This window comes from Pezoporus flaviventris, unplaced genomic scaffold (assembly GCF_033815535.1).
Source record: "Pezoporus flaviventris isolate CSIRO_AGI_PZ_B2104156 unplaced genomic scaffold, CSIRO_AGI_Pfla_v1 ptg000267l, whole genome shotgun sequence".
NCBI lineage: Eukaryota > Metazoa > Chordata > Aves > Psittaciformes > Psittacidae > Pezoporus > Pezoporus flaviventris.
The window spans coordinates 184,285-206,103 of record NW_026892814.1 but is presented as its reverse complement, the minus strand read 5'-3'; the positions used below and the strand labels follow the sequence as shown (position 1 = coordinate 206,103).

The 21,819-nt window shown below is 50.2% G+C and overlaps 1 protein-coding gene across 1 annotated transcript in view; it reads right to left on the bottom strand.

Annotated features, from left to right (window-relative positions):
- EEPD1 (endonuclease/exonuclease/phosphatase family domain containing 1) overlaps nucleotides 1-11,864 on the bottom strand; it is a 56,482-nt gene extending 44,618 nt beyond the window's left edge. Inside the window, exon 1 of the mRNA XM_061442992.1 lies at nucleotides 10,855-11,864. Coding sequence (XP_061298976.1) covers nucleotides 10,855-11,708 — 854 coding nt within the window. The 5' untranslated portion in view covers nucleotides 11,709-11,864. The remainder of the gene's footprint in view (nucleotides 1-10,854) is intronic.
- Between the last annotated feature and the right edge of the window lie 9,955 nt (nucleotides 11,865-21,819).

Below are 21,819 nucleotides of genomic sequence, written 5' to 3'. Positions count from 1 at the left end.
AAGCTGTTCCCAGACCCTAAAGACAAGCACCGCCGCCGTAACAAGGCTGATATTCCTCGAGTACTTTCTATTTTTGAGAGAAATGCTGAACGACACACGGTGTTGAAGAGCTGCTAGACCAAAAGATTCTTCTCACATAAATTCATCAGTCTCTCCCCACAGAGCTGACATCTCTAGACACTATCTTTAGGAAGACAAGATGCATATGGAAGAGGAATCGTAAACTGTGGGTGCAGCATCCAACCGTGCAGCATAATCAGATAGGCTCAACTGAAGATAGCAACGAGAATGTTGAGCACTTGTGCTGCCAAGCTCCTAACATACATACAAACTGCTTTTAAACAACTGCTCTAGCAAGTCAAAGATAATCCCACGTCCAGCACACCGGGAAGTTAACAAGGTGTTTTCCTGCAGAGCTTTAAGGACCTCTGAGCAGCAGAAATCAAAACCAGAATCGCTTTTTTCCTCTAAAGCAATGGTACAGGAGCCTCCTCTATTTACAAGGATTTGTAACTCCCCTGACAAAAGGCAAGGCTGCAGGTTTTAAGCAGGTTTTGCCTGAAACTCAAGCCATCTTAAACGGTACTGGTTTTCAAACTGCCTGGCAAGAGGCTTCAGTGGAGGAGAAGGAAATACTGCAGCACACCTTGGAACAAGAAGAGAGCGTTAGAATGATCTGGGGGAAAGTATCACGGATGATCCAAGGGAACTGAAGTCCTCAGCCTTGTAGGTAGGAGATGATCCCGTTCAACGCTCATGGTGTGAAAGCAAAGGCTTAGTCAAGAAGCACTTGCAATAACTGAAGGTGTGGAAGACAGTTTAAAAGCCAAGGGATGCCAGTGGAAAGGGTTTAGTTTCAGTAGGAGCAGAAAGAGGACAAGGAAGGGGATCGTGTTCAAGTCACAAGAGCAAGCTTCAGAGGTCAAGTCAATGACAGAGGCAGGTTTATGAGGCATTTTCCTCTCAACCTGTGGACAATCGATGTACAGGAATCTGCCCAGCTCCTTACTTCCACTTCCTTTCTGCCAAATCCGAGTGCACAGCTGGGCAATAGAGAGGGTCACCCTCATCGCTGCACCCAGCTCCTCAAAAGCACTGCTGTACTGAGCGGATGGAGAAGCAAGTCCAACCACAGACAAGTCCAAATGGTCCCAGTTTAAAACTGGAACGGGAAACACCGCATGCCTAGGGGTGGCTTTTGCTTGTGCAGCACAGCCTTCAGCTACCGGCAACACATCCACAGATCTCACTGCCAACAGCTCTGCATGGAAACTGAGCAAATACCTGTTAAACCCAGGAGCTGCTGACGGAGGACTGCTCAGTCCCTGAACCCTCATCCTGTCCTTTAAGCCATGGCTCCCTTTTTACACCAGAGAACTCAGACACAATTGAAACAAGAAATCCCGGTGGGGTTTTTGGTAACCAAAGGGTAATATTTAGCAAGAGACCCCTCTGAGGATGCTGGAAACCAACCCCTTCGCCCTCGCCCAGGCCACATGCCGTTCATTGCTCAGTGCCATCTGCCCGGGTGGGCGGCCAGCACAGAGGACAGCAGGCAGCAGTGCTGGTAGTGCCGTCTCCATTGATTATGAAAGGGGAGCATAAACACAGAGAGAGATAAGGGAAGGAGCTGTACAAAGGACTAGCAGGGAGATACAGACAGATAGATAGCCAAAAATTGCATTGACAAAGTCATGGGTACACTTGGGCTGGCCAGTAGAATGGTTGCAAACGGCAGTCAGGTACCACTGCAGCAGTTTCCTGCCAATAGCACCAATTTTAACACTTAATTCAGCAGTGGCTCTGATGTTTCAGACATGCTGGGGATCTCCTGCAGACACAGTATACTTCCTCTCCCATGCACTGTGATGCTGGTATGTGCCTCACCACCACCAGCCCCGCACGCCACGAGAGGGGAACAAGTCCATGACCTCCCTAAGGTGGTCTGCACGTGGGACCCCATCATCTGTCTATGATAGCTTAAGGAAAGCTGCTGCCTTGTTTAAAATGCAGACTGGTTTAAATCAATAGGGGTCCTTCCCCACTTAGACTGTGAATCCCCATCACGAAGGATACTTTTCCATGCTTCCATCTGCTTAGGAAGACAAAAGGAGAGGAGCAAGGTGGTAATTTTAAATGCTACAAGCAGGCTTGACAGCAAACCTATGGAACTGACCTTGCGGGCAGAAAAGCAACGGACCTGCCTATCCTACAGCTCATTTTCCAATCCCAAACGAGAGCTGCTTCTGCCACAGCACCCTGCAATTCAGGGGCACTGAGCTGGAGCTACCCTTAGTCCTACTTGCTCAAATAAAGAAGCCAGGCACGAGGTTTCTAAGTTAACATCCAGTGCACACCCAGCAGCACACTGCTTCCAGTCTGGGAGAGAGCTGGCTAACCTTCACACCAGCCGAGCCTGGGTGAGGGAGGGAGGGCACTGACTGGAAATGACCCTGAGCAAGGCTGGAGCAAGCCTCCAGCTTGCTGAAGGCAGAAGGGCAAGTCTGACAGCGACAGCCTCTTTATGCTGTAGCCGGGAGAGGTTTGTGCTTTGCATCCCCCTTGTTAAGCAAAGGGCAGGGTGCTTTTGCAGGACGAGGGATTTAGGGCAGGAAGGCTGCCATCAAAACACACAGGAAAAGCCTTGTTGAGCAGTTCAGTGACCCATTAAACCCCAGTTCAGCTCTGAATGCCTCGGACAGCTGTTGTGGCTGAATTCTCGTTACCTGAAACGCCTCTAAAACCAGGGCAGAAAATAGCCATGGAGAAGGAAAAGGACATTTTCTAGTTCCTCCTCTGCAACTGTAAGCCTACGGCACGAGCCATAGGAACAGCTTTGCCCTGTGGGATGCTCCCCACAAAGGGCAGGATGACATTACTGTGTGCTCCCCCTGCTCTGTGACAGACACAGAGATGGGACAGGCTGCATAGCCATGTGGCTCCTTTTCAGATAGCAGAGGGGCTCCAACCCGCTCTGCACAAGCTGGCTGCATCCATTCCGCTGCAAACACAGCATTCCCGGCCATCCTTAGCATACGTGACAGTATAATCCCAAATGTATCTTTTCCATAGGGATTATTCTAATTATATTTCTATGCACACTTCAGCTTCTGGAACATGCACACGTGTTGTGCACGAGTAGGGTAAGAGCATCTCCTACTCACTGGCCTCTCATAATTTTACCATAGGCACTGAAAATAAGAGCTTGGCACCGATGCGATGCTCCTGCATGCACACCCTCCCCAAGCAGGGATGGAAAAGGAGGTCAGCAGCACTGATCCTCCTCGATGGTGCTACTTATTCCCTTTGCTATTTATCTGCTGTTGATATGATACCCACCCTACTGTCAGCACCTTATAGGGCATTTCAGAACTTGTCATGAACCAGAGACAAGGGAGGGACCAGACTGAAGCCTTGTGGAGAGCACATCCACACTTCTAACACGGGAAAGGATGTCATTAATAGGTCTCACCCTCCACTTAGCAAAGCCTTTGCACTTTTATGGCAATAAATCAGATATTATTCAAACAAAGCAAAGCTCCGAATATAATCAAGTAATAAATAAAAAAATCTGGAAAAGCAGCAGCAATAGGGTTCCTATTTTTAAAGCACTGTTATTAATAATGTCCCACGGTTCTTGTCTCCATCACCGCACCATACAATAGTGTTGAGAAATTAGTGCAGCCTACTGTAATTATTTCAGTCAGGACACGGTGCCTCCATCTGTCAGCTTACACCTGCACCGCCATGCAGAACAAAGCCACTTCACAACAAGTTACAGGCACACTGTAATTTGCGTCCCATCAACTTTTCTGTGCTCATCTGGCCAAGCCTCGAAATCATTATTTGGGCAAGACTCCCAGAGAACTGCTAATGACAGCCTGAAGCAGCAGGGCCCTCCTGACGACGCAGCTGGAGGAAATGCTGAAGCCCAACTCCATCCAGAAGGGCCCAGCCCAATCTGCAAAACCAGATTCTCCCTAATGCCTCTGTTTAGCACGGCTGCAGAGCTGTGTTCACAGCGGGCCAGACCAGCACCTGCCTGCAGAGGCATTGCTCTCCTCTAGTTACGGACTGACCAAGCTTCTGCACACACCTTCTCAAACACTTGGGAGTACTGAATTCCTCTGCTCACAGCCCCTTGGTCTGTTCTCCTGGTAAGAACAGCAGCAGCATCTTTTGCCTTTAAAAACCATCCTAGTGCTCGTTTTAAAGCCAAAGCTAGAAACACAGCCTCCCTGCAGCTGTACCACGAGCCTTCAAAGCGCAGAATCCCAGATTAAAGGTTTCTGTGCATAAACACTGCTCTGCCTTCTGCAGCCATGTGGCACAAGCTTTTTGAAGTCTAGCAGGATGAGGTTATAGTTCTGTGGCCTGTGCCCAGGATCCAGGAGCAGGCAGCGTAGCATCACTCACTAAGCCTCCAATTTATTACCATAAACCACGGATAAGTTTGGGTTGGAAGGGACCTTAAAGCTCATCCAGCTCCAACCCCTGCCACGGGCAGGGACCCCTTCCACTGGAGCAGCTTGCTCCAAGCCCCTGTGTCCAACCTGCCCTTGAGCACTGCCAGGGATGGGGCAGCCACAGCTTCTCTGGGCACCCTGTGCCAGCGGCTCAGCACCCTCACAGGGAAGAGCTTCTGCCTAAGAGCTCATCTCAGTCTCCCCTTGGGCAGGTTAAAGCCATTCCCCTTGGCCTGTCCCTACAGGCCCTTGTCCAAAGCCCCTCTCCAGGCTTCCTGCAGCCCCTTGAGGCACTGGAGCTGCTCTGAGGTCTCCCTAAAGCCTTCTCTTCTCAATGAACCCATTTAATCCCTGACACACACAATACAGCAAACCCTGCAGGATCAAGTAAACTCGCAGCCCTGGTTTACCAGAATACCTGCCATCTGCAACATGGATCCAGTGACATGATCATAAATGTCCAGAATAACCCAGCAGGCATGGACTGAAACTATGCAGCCACTAAGTGCTGCCAGATACATCAAGTAAAAACATAATACAGGAACAAATGCTTTCCCCACTGGTGTGTTCCATTTTAGTCAGGCTTTATGGCACAAGTAACAGTGGCAGGATACAAGTATAGCTTTAAAATAAGGTTTATTTTATGTGGATAAACTGGCCTTTAACTACAGCATTTTTCCAGCCACATTCTCAACTTTAAAGCAGATAGAAATGGCTTGCTGGATACAGCCTCTCAGATGTTCGAGGAGGACAACAAGGCAGCTGTTCAAAGTCAACAAGATGCCCAGATGGCCTTTTAAAAGAGAAAAGCCTGTCCTACATCCCTGTGCCATGTCCGAGCTGTGGGAGCTGCAGCGAACCCACCAGCTCCAGAGTGATCGACGGAGACCAAGCAGGACCAGGCAGCTCAGTGCATCCGTCCCTGTGAGCTCCTGTGCAATGCACGGCTCCAGACTCCTCCTCCGGCAGGCTGGACACGGGGATGGGGTACAGCCTTCATGATCTTGCTGCAAGTCCACCCACTGCTTTTGATCCCTTCTGCAAAAGAGTTAAGCAAGGGACCCACCTCTTTCCTACCGGAGGAGCAGGCGATGCCCATGTAGAAAGTCTCAGTGCTACATCCATAGAAAGGAGAAGTTTGGAAATGGAATTTAACTCACTGAATTTAAATCCTTGACATCCCTCAGCAGCAGTCCTAAATGGGGCTGGGATCCCTACCCAAGGTGGGAGCAGTACCTCAGAGGAGCCCTTGCCCCCACAGGACATGGCCATGCATTTCAGCACTGAGCTCCGCAGCCTTCATGTGGTTCAACAGAGACAAAGGAACGTGCCAAATCCTGAACAGGACTAAATAAGTGGAGTTTCATTTCACTGGAAAACGGTGTAACTCTGGGTCTGACCTCAGAATATCTTGCTGCTTGCCCCTCCCAGATGGCATGCAGAAGGCAGCTTCAGTTTCCCACTAGTCTACAGCAAGGAAAATATTGTTATCCTCATATAGGTGCAGCCAAAAAAACAAGCGCACAGAAAAAAACAATCACAAAAGCCAACACCAAAACCCGCAAACACAACAGCTCTTCATCACCCCGTTATTTTTGCCCTTACAGGTATCAGAAAGTACAAATTAACAGTGGCTTCTCATACATCTGTATCTCTATTGCTCATAAAAACCCCTCTGTGGAGAGCACATAGAAGATACCATCTACCAATTCCTTTTTTCTCAAGTTTTCCCTGAAGTTGCAGGATTTCCTCCCTATTACATCAGGAGAAAAGGGTGTATTTGTTCTTTTGCCATTTAAGACTTATTAGCACGGTCAGGTTACTCCAGCCAGGCCCTCTTTCCTGATCTTTTCTTGCAGGGGAATTATTCTTGGCAAGGCTCCAGCCTAGTACTAACTCAATGGAGAAAAACTAAGCGGCTGTCTAAAGAAAGAGACATAAACCAGACACACCTCAGGGCTTTGCCAGGCCACCCAGAGCTGCAGTGACAGAGCTGAAATAACAAGTACAAGCTGGTGCTGAGCCTCTGAAGGTTACAAGTACAACCATCACTACTACTACTAGGATACACTATTACGATGTCTGGTTTTGGGGAGGAAGCGCAGCTACAAGCCAGCAGGCAGGGTACCACACAACACACCTTCTCAAACAAAGCATCAAGCCCCATTAGTATATAATTGTTCCATGGAATGACCCCACCTCTCGGTCCTGACTAAGAGACTGAAGAGAAAAACAACCCCACCAACCCATTATTTAATGTAAGGGAGCAAGGGGAAAGTGGTTCTCTTCCCTTTGGCATCTAATGCAGGGACAAGACGGCTTTTTCCTCATGTCTGAATAGAAAGAGCGTGGTTCAGGAGTGTGCTTTGGGTTTAGGTGTTGAGAGGATGTGCTTAGGGTGACCGCTCCCCTGGGACACCTACCTGCGGTAGGTAGGACAAGGAGAAAGAGCTTCCGACCATGGGGCACAGTGAGGGTTCCCCAGGGACTGCCTGCCCACCCACTGCCTCCCAGGAGGCTATTCTGGGCTGAGGTTTACATCCCCTTCCCTACAGGAGCACCAGTTTGGGTATCTGAGTTAGCTGAGGTTAACTTCTTACCTGCAAACTCCTATGTAACCAAAGTGAAAACAGCTAACCAGTTACAAAGCTAGAGGAGGAAGAGGCGCTGGCATGCTCCTAAAGGGCTGGCATGGAGGCTTGCTGTCCAAGCAAGAAACTAAGCCAAGGAGAAAAACAAAACCCCAGTCAATCACTGGAACAACCTTCCCAGGGATGCAGGAAAGCCCCCAACACTGGAACTTTTCAAGACACAACTGGACAGGCTGCTAGATCATTTCATCCAGTCTCCCATCCCTACAAAAGGCACTGAGAGAATACACATTCTGCCTTTCAGACCCTCGATCGATGTCATTTACTCAACTGCAAGTGTGCTTACAAGAACAAGGCAATTATTATTAAGAGGTCTTCACAAAGTTACTGCTCAGTATTATAAGGCACAACAAAAAAACAGCTGGAAAAGCCCCACTGCAAACCATGCTGGGAAAGGTGCACAAGTGATCACTGCCCTCGGCTGCTAGCAAGCAATCAAACTAGAGGGTGCACCTTTAGCACGCTCTCCATTGATCCTTGACTAGAGGCAACATCTCCACTGGGGCTACTTTTCCTCCCCATTAAAACACTTCAACCTGAACTTGCTCTCTCCTTCAACCATGCTACGCTGACCCTTATTTTGCTGAGAAGCTGTTGGTCTCTCCCTCCACCAAGAACGGGGAGGGCACGCAGGTCAGCAGAAGGGGTGACCTGCACACCCAGACCAGCTTTGATCCCCGGTCAGCAACTCCCAGATTTGCCAAGCCACACCTGCAAGAAACATTGCAGGTTTGGGCAAATTCACCCCACATTTGGTACTTCAATTACACACCACGCTCGCCTCCACATTCATCATGTTAATCTCTGCTAAAATTACCCTCCAGTCCTCCGAATGAAAACACCTCCACTCCAGACACTGTGATAAACATAGAAGCTTGTAATATGAGAAAGAGGGTGAGGACCTTGCTGTGATTTATTATTTCTGTACTGCAGCGATGAGTTTCAAACTAGCTGAGCAGTAGTGGCCATGCTGCTGATTTGGTACATGTCCCCTTTGCTGCTCTTCAGCAGTGTAGCACTTCTGGGCTCAAGAGTGAATGTTTTGGGTTGAATTTTTCCTTCCCCACTTCAGCAGATTATACGATCACATCTTCTTGATTTTTGTTTTGAAAGAAGGCACGGCCCTCTTTGCTTCCTGCACAACTGGTCCCTCAGTGCAGAGGCTATGCAGGGCTGCAAGACAGGAGGACTTTCATCTTCTGATTTCATGTGTGAATAGGCAGTAATCTTGCCCATTGTCAATTCCTGAAAGAACAAGCTCAAGGGGTCTCAAAGGTATTTGCTGTAAACTGGTCATGAGAAAAAACCCACCAGACAACAAAGCACACCCAAACCAGCCTTTCAACCAGCACAACGTCCCCGAGATCGCCAGTTAAGATTCTTTTCTGCTCTTTATGCGGTTTCAATGGAGTCTTCTCTTGCTGTGCTTTATTCCCAGACTTCACAAGGTGAGGAAAGTCCTCCAATAATAGTACTGCAACAAGGTACTAGTCCAGCTCTTGTGACCACCCCAGACTATAAAGACCTGAATGCAGGAGCATGCTTGTGTACATGAAGGCATCTGCGCACCAAGTGCATCAGCAAGCAGGTGCCCATCAGCATAGCTCATGAGAGCGCCTGCTTTCTGCTGGACCAAATACCCTTTAGAACCACCTGGAAACAGCTTGGGTCCTAGATGGAGACTTCAGCAACCCCACGTGGGACATCCACTGACCACACAATGCGCCTTCAAATCACACCACACGAGTCTGGCCAGGCAGAAGCGGGGGGGGGGGGGAGCCCGGTGCAGCAGCGTGTTCTGGCTTGCGGAAACAAAAGGTTAACGTCTCCAGCTGATTATCGACTGAAGGTCATTTACCTGGGCAAAGATTAGTTTGCAAGGCATTTCATCAGTTCCCATGGTACACGGCCATAGCTGGGGGGAGACCATGGGTTTCACACACAGAACCAAGGCAGGTTCTGACCTCAGCTGAGGCTGTTTTACAGCTGCAAAGCTCCACTGACCTCAGCAATGCCAGCACAAGCAAGAGGAAATTCCTCCCCAGGGTGCCGAGTAGGACTTTCCCCAACTTACACTTTTTTCCTGCACTGTGTTGATTTTTTGCTGTTCCCACATCTATTTTCCCAGCAAGGTTCTGCGGGCGAGCACAATGTGGATGCAGATCGCTCCAGCGCCTCAAGTTGTCACAAACAGGATTAAGTACAGACAACAATTGCATCACATTCTCCCTGGGTGATGGACGGCACATCTACATGTACTAAAACAGAACAAAACCCCGTGCTCGTACCAGGCTCCTTTAAAACTCTAAGGTGATGTGAAAGAGAGATCTTTCACACCACCCCATGCAACCAAGTACATGTTTGCTAAGCTGGATGGAAACAAAGTACCATGCATTTAAGAGCAGAGCTAAGATGCCAAAGTGACAGCACCTTACTGGATGAGGTCCTTAAAAAACCCACTATATATATATTTACATGCATATGTATACATACCATCACTGTCTTTCTCACATGCCTGACCCCTGCAACCACACCAACAAGAGCCATTCAGCATATGACTAGAAAAAGACAGAGCCCTCAGCACTACCAGAGCTCAACAGCACTTCCCCTCCCCACAATATCCCTTTTGCAGAAGCCCAAGACTCCCCTGCTCCCATTCACTTCCAGCTGGAAGCTTGAACAACAGCCAGAGAGAAAAGTTCAGTTTCCCAATACTAAATGCCGATCAGCTGGGACAGATTTCACACACGGAAAGGAAAGGGCAGGAGTTGTTTCAAAACCCTTATTGCATCCTTACATTTGTGTTTCAAGCAGAAAGTTTAGCAAGAGAGACACCCCCAGCACTGCTGCCCCATTACCTTACCAAAGCAAGTAAATAAAGACATAAATTACAGCTCTCAGCCACTAACACCAGCAGTACCATCCCACTCAACACACCACAAACAGACCTCGCCCCGTGCCCCCCAGCTCAATTAAATCAGGCACAGGGCCAGCACAACCCCGTGTCTCACATCCCAGGGATGAGTGGTCCCTGCAGCTCAGCAGATGCCCCATGACCACACATTAATAAGCCGTGTCACCCTTGCGGGATGAGCCATGGCATTCCACGCTTGTTACACAGCCCAGACCGTCCTGACAGTGCTCCAAAGCCCTTTTTGATTTGAGGAGGAACGGACTACAGCCCTAATGCTGACGTTAAGGAGGTCACCTCCCAGACGAGACATTCTGGAGAAAAGGCACCGGCAGGTCTCAGCTTGGCAGCTCCGGCAGAGGCGGATGTAGCGCTGCAGCCCGCCTCCCACGGCAGCAGTAAGATGCTCGGGGAAACACCATACGAAACAGGGTACACACAACGCAGCCCTTCCTCTGCTGTTCCTCCCCAGCTTCTGGCAGGAAACACAGTCCTCTACTACTTGTTCAAACGGCTCTTAACGGAGAAACAATCCCATTAACAGGCCCAATGTGGCTGACCGTAACAGCTCAGTCTTCCCCACACAAATGCGTGTACACACCAACCTCCTCAGGAGGTGCACCACCACCTTTCAAGGAGTGTAAAGGCTTTATGAAGGGTCATTCCAGCATTAGACTCAACCAGGGTTCGATGCAAGAAACGGGAAACGTTTGGCAATCCTGGGAAGGAGCAGTCCCACTAGGATGACAACAGGATTCTAAAGTGCCCAAACCCCAAAGGGATTAACCTCTAATCCTGCACCTACAGGTCGGGTGCTGCCTCTTACCTGTTCTCCAGCAGCGTCATGCACACCACCTCCCGCACTCCTGGGTTGTTGGCTTTCTCGACGGAGCAACTTTGCAGGTTCCAGGTAGCCACCCTCAGGACGGGTCTGCCGTCCCTCACCCCCCCAAACATCTCCACAGAGGGGCGAGTGGATATGATCTGGGTCGGACCCCCAGGAGGGAAGTCCAAGTCCTCGCTCTGGAGGCTCAGAGAGGTGGGGCTGGGGTGAGGCTTGGCGGTGAAGTTGAGGCCACCATTGGTGTTCGTCGAAGGGGGCCGGGAACGCTCCGCAAAAATCTGATGCCTGATTTTGTCCAGGAAGGAGGAATTGATGCAGTCCATCCTCACCAGGTCCTCGATGCTTTTGAAGGGGCCGTGCTCTTTGCGGTAGTCCACGATGCTGTTGGCAATCTTCTCGGTGATGCCGCGGATGCTCATGAGCTGCGCCGGGGTGGCCGTGTTGATGTTGATCTTGGTGGCGGAGAGGTGATGCTCAGCAGGCAGGTCCTTGCGCAGGGAGCTGGGCGAGTGCTGCACAGAGCTGCCCTTGCTGCTCACGCAGATCTCAAACTTCACCTGCTCCAGCTTGGCAGCCCCGACCCCGCTCACCAGCGCCAGGTCCTCCACTTTCTTGAAGCCGCCGATGTACTCCCGGTACTCCACGATGTTCTGGGCCACCACGCGGGTGACGCCGGGCAGGGTCATGAGCTCCTCCTCGGTGGCCGTGTTGATGTTGAGCCGCTCCTGGTTCACCAGGATGTTGCTGAAGTTGCACGCCGCGCTGAACTTGCGGCTGTGGCACAGGTCGGCCGGGTCGCGGGGGATGGCGCGGTGGCAGCCCAGGCTCCCCCCCATCTCACCGACCGGCGGGCGCGGGGTGCAGCCCGCCCGGCACTCATGGGCCCCCGCGGGAGGCCGGCGACGGGCGGACCGCGGCGGCTGCGGGCAGGCACGAAGGGACTCGGTCAGGCGAGCCCCGCGCCCTTCCTCTTCTTCTTCCCCCCCTTCCTCCTCCTCCCGCGGGCGGGCACTGCCGCTGCAGCCCCCGGCGCACACCGCCCGCTCCGCTGCCCCGCACCGCTCCGTTGCAGCTCGGCCCGAGCTCCCGCCCCTCGGCACGGCGAGGCGGGGCCGGGCGCCGCCACCAACTCCCGCCCCGGGGCGTCACAGCCACCGCCCCGCCCGGTCCCGGCGCTGGCTCCGTCCCGGCAAGGAGCGGGGGCCGAGACTGAAAGGGGGGGGGGGGGGGGTCCATCTCATCCCATCCCTCACGGCACAGCAACCCCGAAAGGACCAAGGGGCCCCGCCGTGGCCTCACTGCCCCGCTCGGGGCAGGCGTCCCTTCGTCCTCCCGGTGACGGGAGCCAGGTGCTCTCTGCGGCATTCCCGTCCCTGGAGTTCCTTGGGATCGCCTCTCCGCAGCTGGCACGGCTCCAGTGCGTTTCCAAACCGCATGAAAGCCTCATCAGTCACCTTCAGTGGCTCTTTTTTTTTTTTGCTGTGGCAGGCACTGTACTCTCGTACAACGGGGCTCCCTTTTCCCCCACCTGAAGCAATCATGTGAGTGCTCTGCAAAGTGGATGATCACAGAATCACGGAATGGTTTGGGTTGAAGGGACCTTAAAGCTCCTCCAGTTCCAGCCCCTGCCACGGGCAGGTACCCCTTCCACTGGAGCAGCTGGCTCCAAGCCCCTGTGTCCAACCTGCCCTTGAACACTGCCAGGGATGGGGCAGCCACAGCTTCTCTGGGCACCCTGTGCCAGTGCCTGGGAAGAGCTTCTGCCTAAGAGCTCATCTCAGTCTCCCCTCGGACAGGTTAAAGCCATTCCCCTTGGCCTGTCCCTACATCCCTTGTCCCAAGCCCCTCTCCAGGTTTCCTGCAGCCCCTTCAGGCACTGGAGCTGCTCTCAGGTCTCCCCTTCAGGAGCCTTCTCTTCTCCAGGCTGACCCAGCCCAGCTCTCTCAGCCTGGCTCCAGAGCAGAGCTGCTCCAGCCCTCGCAGCATCCCTATGGCCTCCTCTGCACTCACTCCAACAGCTCCATGTCCCTCCTCTGCTGCTGCCCCAGAGCTCGATCAGGACTGCAGGGGGGGGTCTCCCCAGAGCGCAGCAGAGGGGAAGAATCCCCTCCCTTGACCTGCTGCTCACACTGTAAGGGCGCAGCCCAGGACAAGGGTGGTTTCTGGGCTCAAGCACACACTGATGGGTCGTGGCGAGCTTCTCATCAACCAACACCCCCAACTCCATCTCTTCAGGGAGGAACATATTAGGTCTGCACACTAGGTCTGTCTCAGCCCATGTCCCCGGTGTACTGCGTGCCCCACCTTTCCCCGAGACAGAGCATTCTGCACTGAAATCCTGGTTGGGCATCACCTGTGTGCCTCAGCTGGCTTGACCATAGTTCACTGATAGCCTGAGAGCTGCAGCTGCCCACCACAGCCAGTGTAGGTAAAGCCACTGAAGTATTTACCCAGCTTCTGCTGCACTGAGCCCCGTGCTGTGCTGCCTGCAGTGCTATCTGTAGCCAAATTAGCTCATTTGAAAGGAGCTTGGCTGTGCCCACACAGGAGTGACTGCAATGTCAATGAATCCAAAATATAATTGGGGTGTGTAATTGAAAGGATGGGGAGGAAAACCTAAAGAAACCAAAGGAAAGAGCAACGTATGCCTGCAGTGCTGGCTACTCACCCTGATGCTGCCTGATGCTGGCCAGAATACGATGCACGTGTATTTTCAATACCAAGACTGTTTGTTGGCCCTCTAATGGAAATTAAACAGCTTGTAATAGCAACTTATGCATGGCAAGTTAATGGAAGTTATTTGGGTTCACCTAGAAGAAAAGGTTGAACTTGTGCAGGTTCTGGGGGAAGGAGGATGTGATGCACATAAGGGAGTGCAGAGAGTTTCCAGGCTGCCCAGGGCACTGCTGCTTTAACATTTGCACTGGCTATTCTGCTGCGGATCATGCATTTCTCTCCTGTTTGCCTGAGAAATAGAGTTAGCAAATTACCATTGCGGGAATGGGACTGGCTGCATTAGGGCATTGGCTCTCTGCTGACTGCTGGAGTGGAGAAAGTGCTCACTTAGGTGATTAAAAGCTTCCATGTCTACTGAAAAGTGCTTGTGCACTGCGATAACAGCAGCCAATGCAGCAAAAGCCCTGCTGGGCCTAATCCTGCTGGGATGAAACCAGCACAGAGCTGAAAACAATTCACCATTGAAACAATTACTCTTTGCAAGGCAATATTATTATGGTAATAGCTCCACAAGCTGTTATCTCAATGGAGAACATACTCTTCTGCTTTTTACAGCAGGTTCTTTCAAACTGGTCCAGGCTCATTAAAGAAGTTACAAAGCTGAAAAGCACCAAAAGCCATCTGAGGCATCATCTATGTTGCAGGCAGCACTGGGTTATCTCAGTTTCAGAGAGGAGGCAGGAGCATCTCCAGAAAGAAAATAACAGATGTCCTGCTCATCCAGCACTTCCTATTGTCAGCAAATGCTCTCTATTTTTCAGTCTGCAGCACCAAGATAACTGGTGCAGCTGAGGAAGTGGAGCTTGGAGGGATGCAATGAATGTCCCATCATCTAATCCAGAGTAGGACCTGTGGTACTGTAATGTGCACCTCACCTGTAATGTGAGCTGCAGGGGGGAGAAAGGGAGTTACCACTCCTTTAGCCCCGTACCCTTATTTTTTGCCAGCATTACCTAAATGACAGTTACAGGGAGCTGACTGAGCTCTGAATCAACTTTTGGCACATCTGGGTGTTTTGAGAAAGTCCCAAAAGACGGAATAAAGGTACAGGACTGGTTTCTATTTGAGAGAAAAAACAGAGTCAGCTTGACACCAGTGTTAGGCAATGCGTTAACACGAGGAAGCTAAAAACGGGGTGCAGTCAGTAAATGATTAAGAAAACAATGGTGAAATTATTGACAGCCAGCGTAGGCCACAGAGAACACATCTTGCAAAACCCAGGCAGGGACTAGATCTTATCTTCGAGCCAATCCCAAGCTCAGTGCATTTAAACGTGGTCAAGAAGTGATTGATGGAGGTCTGCCGGTGCTCACTGGCTGGCAGGCAGCTCGGTACCTAACGTGGGAAGTGGCCAGGAATCCGGCTGAACACCTTGCGCCCTGTCCCCTCAAGTAGGCAGTGAAACAGGTTCCTGGACAGCAGAGTGGCACCAGGACAAGCAGGTGGCCGTGTGAGCAATGCAGGGGTAGGGTCGTGTCATCTGCTTGCCAGTTCTGGAGGTCTCAAGGTCCTCTTCCCTGCAGGAATTGTTCAAAGAGGAAAGAACAAAACCAAACTGTTCTCTGCTGGAAGGAGGTTCTGCAGCTCTTAAAGGCTTTAACTGTAATGTTTAAGGAGGGAAGAAGCTCTTCCCTGTGAGGGTGCTGAGGCGCTGGCACAGGGTGCCCAGAGAAGCTGTGGCTGCCCCATCCCTGGCAGTGTTCAAGGGCAGGTTGGACCCAGGGGCTTGGAGCAAGCTGCTCTAGTGGAAGGGGTCCCTGCTTGTGGCAGGGGTTGGAGCTGGGTGATCTAAAGTTCCCTTCCAACCCAAACTTTTCTATGTTTCTATGATATGGAATTGCTTGAACCCCTAACGATGGAGCAGGTGCAGATACTGCTGAGCAATGCCTTTTGGCTTCATTTGTGCAAAGAATCAGCCCACAGGCAGCTATATTTTAAAGGCTTTAACGTCTCGGCATTTTCAGATGGTTGTTAAAAAATGGATTAATCTATTTTCACCTTTTTTTTTTCCAAAACACACCATCTACACTGCAGACTGAACAAATACACTCTGTTTCATGATGAGGGCTAGAAGGAGCCAGGAGATGTTGCTCAAGAGAATACCACAGAATTTGCCTTCAGTCTTCAGGCAGCAACTGCAATCCCTACCAACCCTCCATGTGACAGCAGTGCCTTTTCCAGCTCTCACTTACAAGGTGTTAGGGAGCAGGGGGCTTGGCACTGAGAAGCAGTCACGCTCCCTGGGACTACGTTTTCAGACCTGCTGCACTGGGCCCTTAACAGGCAAGGGCTCAGATAGGCAGCTCATTAACTGGAGTGCCTGTATCTTTATTTAAAGGAGCTATTAAAATAATTGTTTTCCTTCTGAGAGGACGCCTTCAGTAACACTTGCAACAGATGCCAGAGGCAGAAGACAGGCAACGTATTTATGAAGACAAGCAATAACAAGTAGGACTTAGCAATTTCATGAGCAGTGGGACTTAAGTCTGATTTCTGGTGGCTCTTTCCTCTGTTGACTTGCTGATGTACAGTAATAACGCTGAGTATCCATTAGTCTCTCAGTGGGGTCACTAGCTTGGATGTCTCTGCTCCGTCTGGCCATCGGTTTTTGTGGCACTCATAGGAACTCTGTACTTTTGAGACAGTTAACCTCCATCAAATGTGCTTGAATTTAGCCCTCATGCTAATAAAATCCCTGCGGAGGGGATGACGAGCGGAACAGCAGAGCACACAGTCACATGAGTTTTGTCTTAGGAAGCCAGTGTCTATGCTGTGAGCTCTTGCTCCTGCAAGGCATTTTACATGGCTGCCAAACTTGTTGCAAGAAGATTAAGTGATGTCACTGGTGCTGGGTTGCCAAGTTACGAGTGTCACATCCTACAGACAAATACAGTCAGAAGGGTGAGCAGAAGTGACTCATCCTTCTACCTGGATCAGGGCTTCGTTTGGGTTGGTGTTAGGTCTGAAACCCAGAGCTCTCCCTCCCACAGGAGATCCCAACCACTGGTGCACCATTCTGTCTTGTCAGCACGTGGTGGGACGGCTCATCCTGGAGAGAAACGAGAGGAACTTCTTGCTGGAGAAGATGTTCTCCAGTAGAGCCTGGAGTGGTTTCCAGTTTCCATATGTATTCAGATATCCCTGGAGGCAAAGGGATGGAAAGGAAGGAAGAAATCTAGTCCTTCCTTTACTCCAAGCAGGGTCACGGTGGTGACTTCTCCTAAACTTCCCAGACAAGAAGCATGGGATACAGTGGACCTGTGTCACAACTAGTGTTTTCTTTGAGGCCTCTTCTGGCAAGCCTTTGGTAAAAATATCTACAAATCGCTCCCTTGTGAATTTGGAGGGGGAGTGTCAGAATCTGTGACTTGTGAGCTGGGTGGCTAAGCTCTCACCCTGTTTCTGTGGTTCCATCCAGAAGCAAGCATCAAGTTGATTTTAGGCATCAAATGATTTTAAGCACCTCAAGAGCCAAGCAAGAGGAGAGGGAAGATCAGCCAGCATGCCAGAAAGGGACATGCAGCGTATTGTCCAGCGCTTCACGCAGTGCCTTGGTTATCAACAGCAGGACAGCCACCTCCTCTAACATCGCCTCTCACGTAGACCTCTTACCCTTCAGGTGTCTTTAAGTGATGCCTCTGCGTGGCAGATAGGGATTTCAGATGCCAGTAAGTCAGCTTGCGAATTTATAGTGAGCTATGGGCTTCCCAGGGAGGGAGTCTCATTCCTAAACATGTGCCTTTCAAAAGCAGCATTACTTGTTGATTTTAGTGCCAGAAATTGTGGTAAATATTAAGGCCAATCTCCTCATCATCAGTTAACTTATGCATAGAGCTTTTTAACTCAGAGTGGCTCTGCGGTTACTGTAGCAGCCAATGCAATTCTGCCCAGACTTATATATTTCTTAGAACTTCTGCTATGTGGGGGTTTTGGTTTGGGTATGTTTTTGCTATAAAACCTAAGAGCTCAGCCTCTACCTATCATTCACATAAACAGTCTTGCTTCAGAACCTGAAATTGTTCAGGGAGACAAAACCTGGGCTCTACGTTCTCCTCATTTCCCCAGATGTTAGGAGAGGTCAGACAGGTCTCTGTGTTGTTTATTTGTGCTAAGTCATTTGTTTCCTATCTCTGCATCTTCACGTGTAAACTCCTACTTGTTAGGAAGGAAATCAACTGCAGAGTCAAGCTTTCCCTGAGCCCCAAACTCTCAGAGGAGATCTGCAGAGAACAGAGCTGCAGTATAAAGCCAGAGCTGTGCCAATGATCAGGTCATTGGTTTATGAAACAGTAAGGGCTCTGTTTCAGCTCTCGCACAGAACACAGCATCTTGCGTAAATGAGCATCTTTGCACTGGTCCCTTGAGAAAGTCTGTCTCTCACATTGCAAGCCCTGCACCAACAATTAGCATGGTTTCATTGCCTCATCCACTCCCAGCAGACTTTGAGCCTCTCTGAGGAACCTCCCTGGCAAGCGACACCTGGCTGCCTGGTTATCACAGCATCTTCTGGGAAGCTTTGGTTCAATTCCCATTAGGATGGGATGCCCAGAATGATTCCAGAGGGTTCTTTTCCCAGTTACATGAGCAGACAGACCTGCTCTGTCAATGGAGCTGATTCATGTGGTTCTCCACCTGAAAGCCAGGTGTTTTCAAATGAAAGCACAAAGGAGGTAGGAAAGCAGGACAGAATAGAGGCCTTCCTCTAGAATCAGGTCCTGTAGGATGGCTGCTGGGAGGAGGCAGGTGAGCTCAGGCCAGCAGTGTCTGGGGGAATGGGCAGCAGAGCATCTGAGCAATACTGGACCAGTGGAGGACAAGCAAGTCCCTAAGCGCCTGGAGGTGAGCAGCACTGAGCTATTTAGACCCCAAAATGAAGGACCCATTAGGCTTAGCTTTGGTCCCTGGAAAGACCCTGGCATAAGTAAGGATTTAAAGTTTTGGAAGATAACTGAGTGTTCAACAAACCCACCAGCATGGCTTCACCAAACTCATTTTGCTCTTTGATGGGCAACTGACTAGAGGGATAGGACAGAAACAGCCCAGTAATGACAGAGAGGGTGAAGGGAGTATACTTACAGAGCTGTGGGTGGCACTGAGCTTGCAAGGACTTGAGCAGGTGGGATCAAAATCAGAGGAGTCTTCACAGATCAAAAGAATGGTCCAAAACTGACAAGATGAGTTTTTGTAGAGACCTAGTGAGCAGGAATCCATGGCATCCATGCAAACTGAGGACTAACTGAGCCACAGATGGAGCAGGAAATGCTCCATGACATAAAGCAGAATCAGCAGGATGACCCATTAGGAAGAGACCAAAGGCTGTTTCTAGCTGATCTCATGAATGCTACCATGATTAGGAAGATAGCTATGCAGTGATGCAGTTGTAGTCAAGAACATAATGCTTAGAGCCACCATACCAAAGTACTGATGAATTACTGCCAGATGTTGTATGAGTTGCACAAACCAAACAGTTCCCCAGACCAAAACCCACAGCCCTGAAGCTCTTGTTGTTTTAAGCCTGGATCCTAGCCCTATATGCTGAGTAGTATATATGCTGATAAACAGCCTAACTGGAGTCACAGGTACTGTTGGAAAGGAATCAAGCTTGCATAGCCCAGGGTGAGGAATTTGCTGCCTAAATAAGGGTTTAAATTACATGAGATGTCAGTGTTCTTTTTGCTTTACGTATGGCTGAGCTGACATCCCCAGCTCCAGACCTTGTTCTAGCCAAGTATCATCTGCTTTTCCAAACCTCGCAGAATTGCTGTCACCGTCCTGCACGAGCTTTTGTGTTCTGTCAGCAGCACGAGGCCCCCACGCTCTGCAGGATGCTCATTCCTTATCCACCTGATGTATTTGTTAGCATGACTCAACATGAAAACAACACAGCCATTGGCTGGCTGCAATTTCAATGCCAGCATTGCTCTGAATGCCGTGGGGCTTCTCTTTTTCCTGTGATGGATTTGCTGACTGCTGTCATTTCAGGAATGGCTCCCAGCACCTCCTGCTTCAAAACCAACCCCACTACCCATCCCGAAATCAGGTTTTAATCCTTCTCCCAGGTGTCTCGAAGCATGCAGTTGATTAGCCATGATTCTACACCGCAGATTGCCATGTCACACACACACACACACCCTTGCCACCCGGTACACGAGCCACATTCTTCCCATGTTAGTCATGGAGAATGTCTGCCTTTAACCTACCCAGTGGCAGACAATTATGGGACACACGCACGGATTGCTCCTCCCATGACTCAGGAGGTGTTCTTGTCTCCTGACGCTAAAGGGTGCTGGGCATCCCTATCCTGCCACCTACCAAGTGACATCAGGGGATGCTGGTATCTCACCAGCATGACCCCTAAGATGGGACAGAAGGAAGGCAGGACATTCATCATGGACAATAAGCTCAGATAAATGGTTGGATGAATGACTCATTTAAGCTGACTAAGGCCCCATCCCAAAGGTGCCAGCTGCTGAATCTGACTGTTCCTCATGCACACACACAGAAGCTGTGGCAGTCGAACACCCTCAGGAAGACAAACGTTGCACCTGCAGTATACATAACATACCGCCATCCCAAACTGCACATGAACGTCAGACAGGGCTGACTGCGCGGTGACTTTCGTGCCTTGGGCTTCAGGGTGCCAGGTGCCTCTTTTGGATATGCTCATGCCCTTGGCCTGCACGACATGCAGCACTCCTGGGTAAGGCTGTCAAGCTGCTGACAGTTTACCTCTCAGACCATTAGATTTGCCAGCTATCAATTATGCAGACCAAGCAAGCAGTTGCTAGGAGGTGCACTATCACCTTCATGCTGCCTGCACAGGGTGGCAAAGCTGAAGGCCAGGTTGTACAAGGCTTTGAGCAGCCTGCTCTAGTGGAAGGTGTCCCTGCCCATGGCAAGGGCTTGGAACTGGTTGAGCTTTAAGGCCCCTTCCAACCCAAACCAGTCTGGGATTCTGTGATTTTCAGCAAACCAAAGCGTTGTTCATACTGTTGATCTTTTCCCCTGAAACGTTTTCAATTGAATTTCACTGCTTGCAGACATTGTTTCTAATAGCACAGGACAGTAGGGTTTTAGAAAGGCAGGTCAAAAGAGAACCCAGAATGGTCTCCATTTGTTTTAAGAGAACTTCAATAGAGTCCTTACCTATCTCATCAATATGGGTTTGCAGGTTTCTAATGGCTGCTGGCCCAGTTCTGCCAGGTCTTTGGACCTGAGCCTGCCCCTGCATGCTGTGCATGAGGATCTGCCATCTGCACTGCCCTCTTTGAATCCAGCTTTCTCCAGCATGATTATGACTAGCTGGAGAGCAGGGGATTGCCCAGCATGAGGAAGGGGATCAGCATGTGGCCTTCACAGGGAGTGTTTGAGATAGGCTGCAATCATGCCAATAGCTGGGGACACTGAATAGCCTTCACATCAATCCATCTTGATACCATCTGGTTCTGAAAGGGCTGATTCTACCCAAGAGAAACACTTGAGGGTTCTCACCGTCTCTGAGGTAGGTTGAAAAGAAATGCGGAAGGAGTTTTGTTCCATCTGTGTTCTTTTGACCTCCCTGCTTTCAGATAAGGCGATGCAAATCTGCAGATTCCCTTTGGATTTAAGCACAATGATAACTGTATCACAAGAACAGATCACAGAAGAAACACTGTGAGAGAAGAAACTCCTCGAATCAGGGAATGCAGTGTATTTTCTCCTTCATTGAGCTCTGAATTCCCTTTGGTTTTGCTGGGCAGAGGCTCAGGCAGGTGCAACGTGGGATGCACTGCCCAGCAGAAACATCCCACTGATTTACTGCAGGATCATAAGCCCAAGTCAATACTCAAGGGCAAGCTCTCTGAGGTGTTTGCAGAGGCAGGGGCATGCTTCCCCTTCGATTTCAGGAAGGGTTAGACATCCCCAGGAGATCAGGGCAGGCACAGAACATGGAAACAAAAAGGCAAGACAAGAACTGGTGTTATCTTAAATCAAGTGGGGAAAAAAAACCCAACCAACCAACAATAAGAGTCACCACCAGGTTATAGAAAGGCTAAAAGAAGCCTCTTTCCCATGCTCCAGGAAATTCTCAGTGCGTTCTCTAACTCCCACTTTTAAATCAAAACATTCAAATAGATCCTATCAGGTAGTTTCACTTTCCAGAACTGGAACTTCCAATAGCAAGTCAACCATATTCTTGATTTTAAGTATTGAATTAAGCTTTAGAAAGAA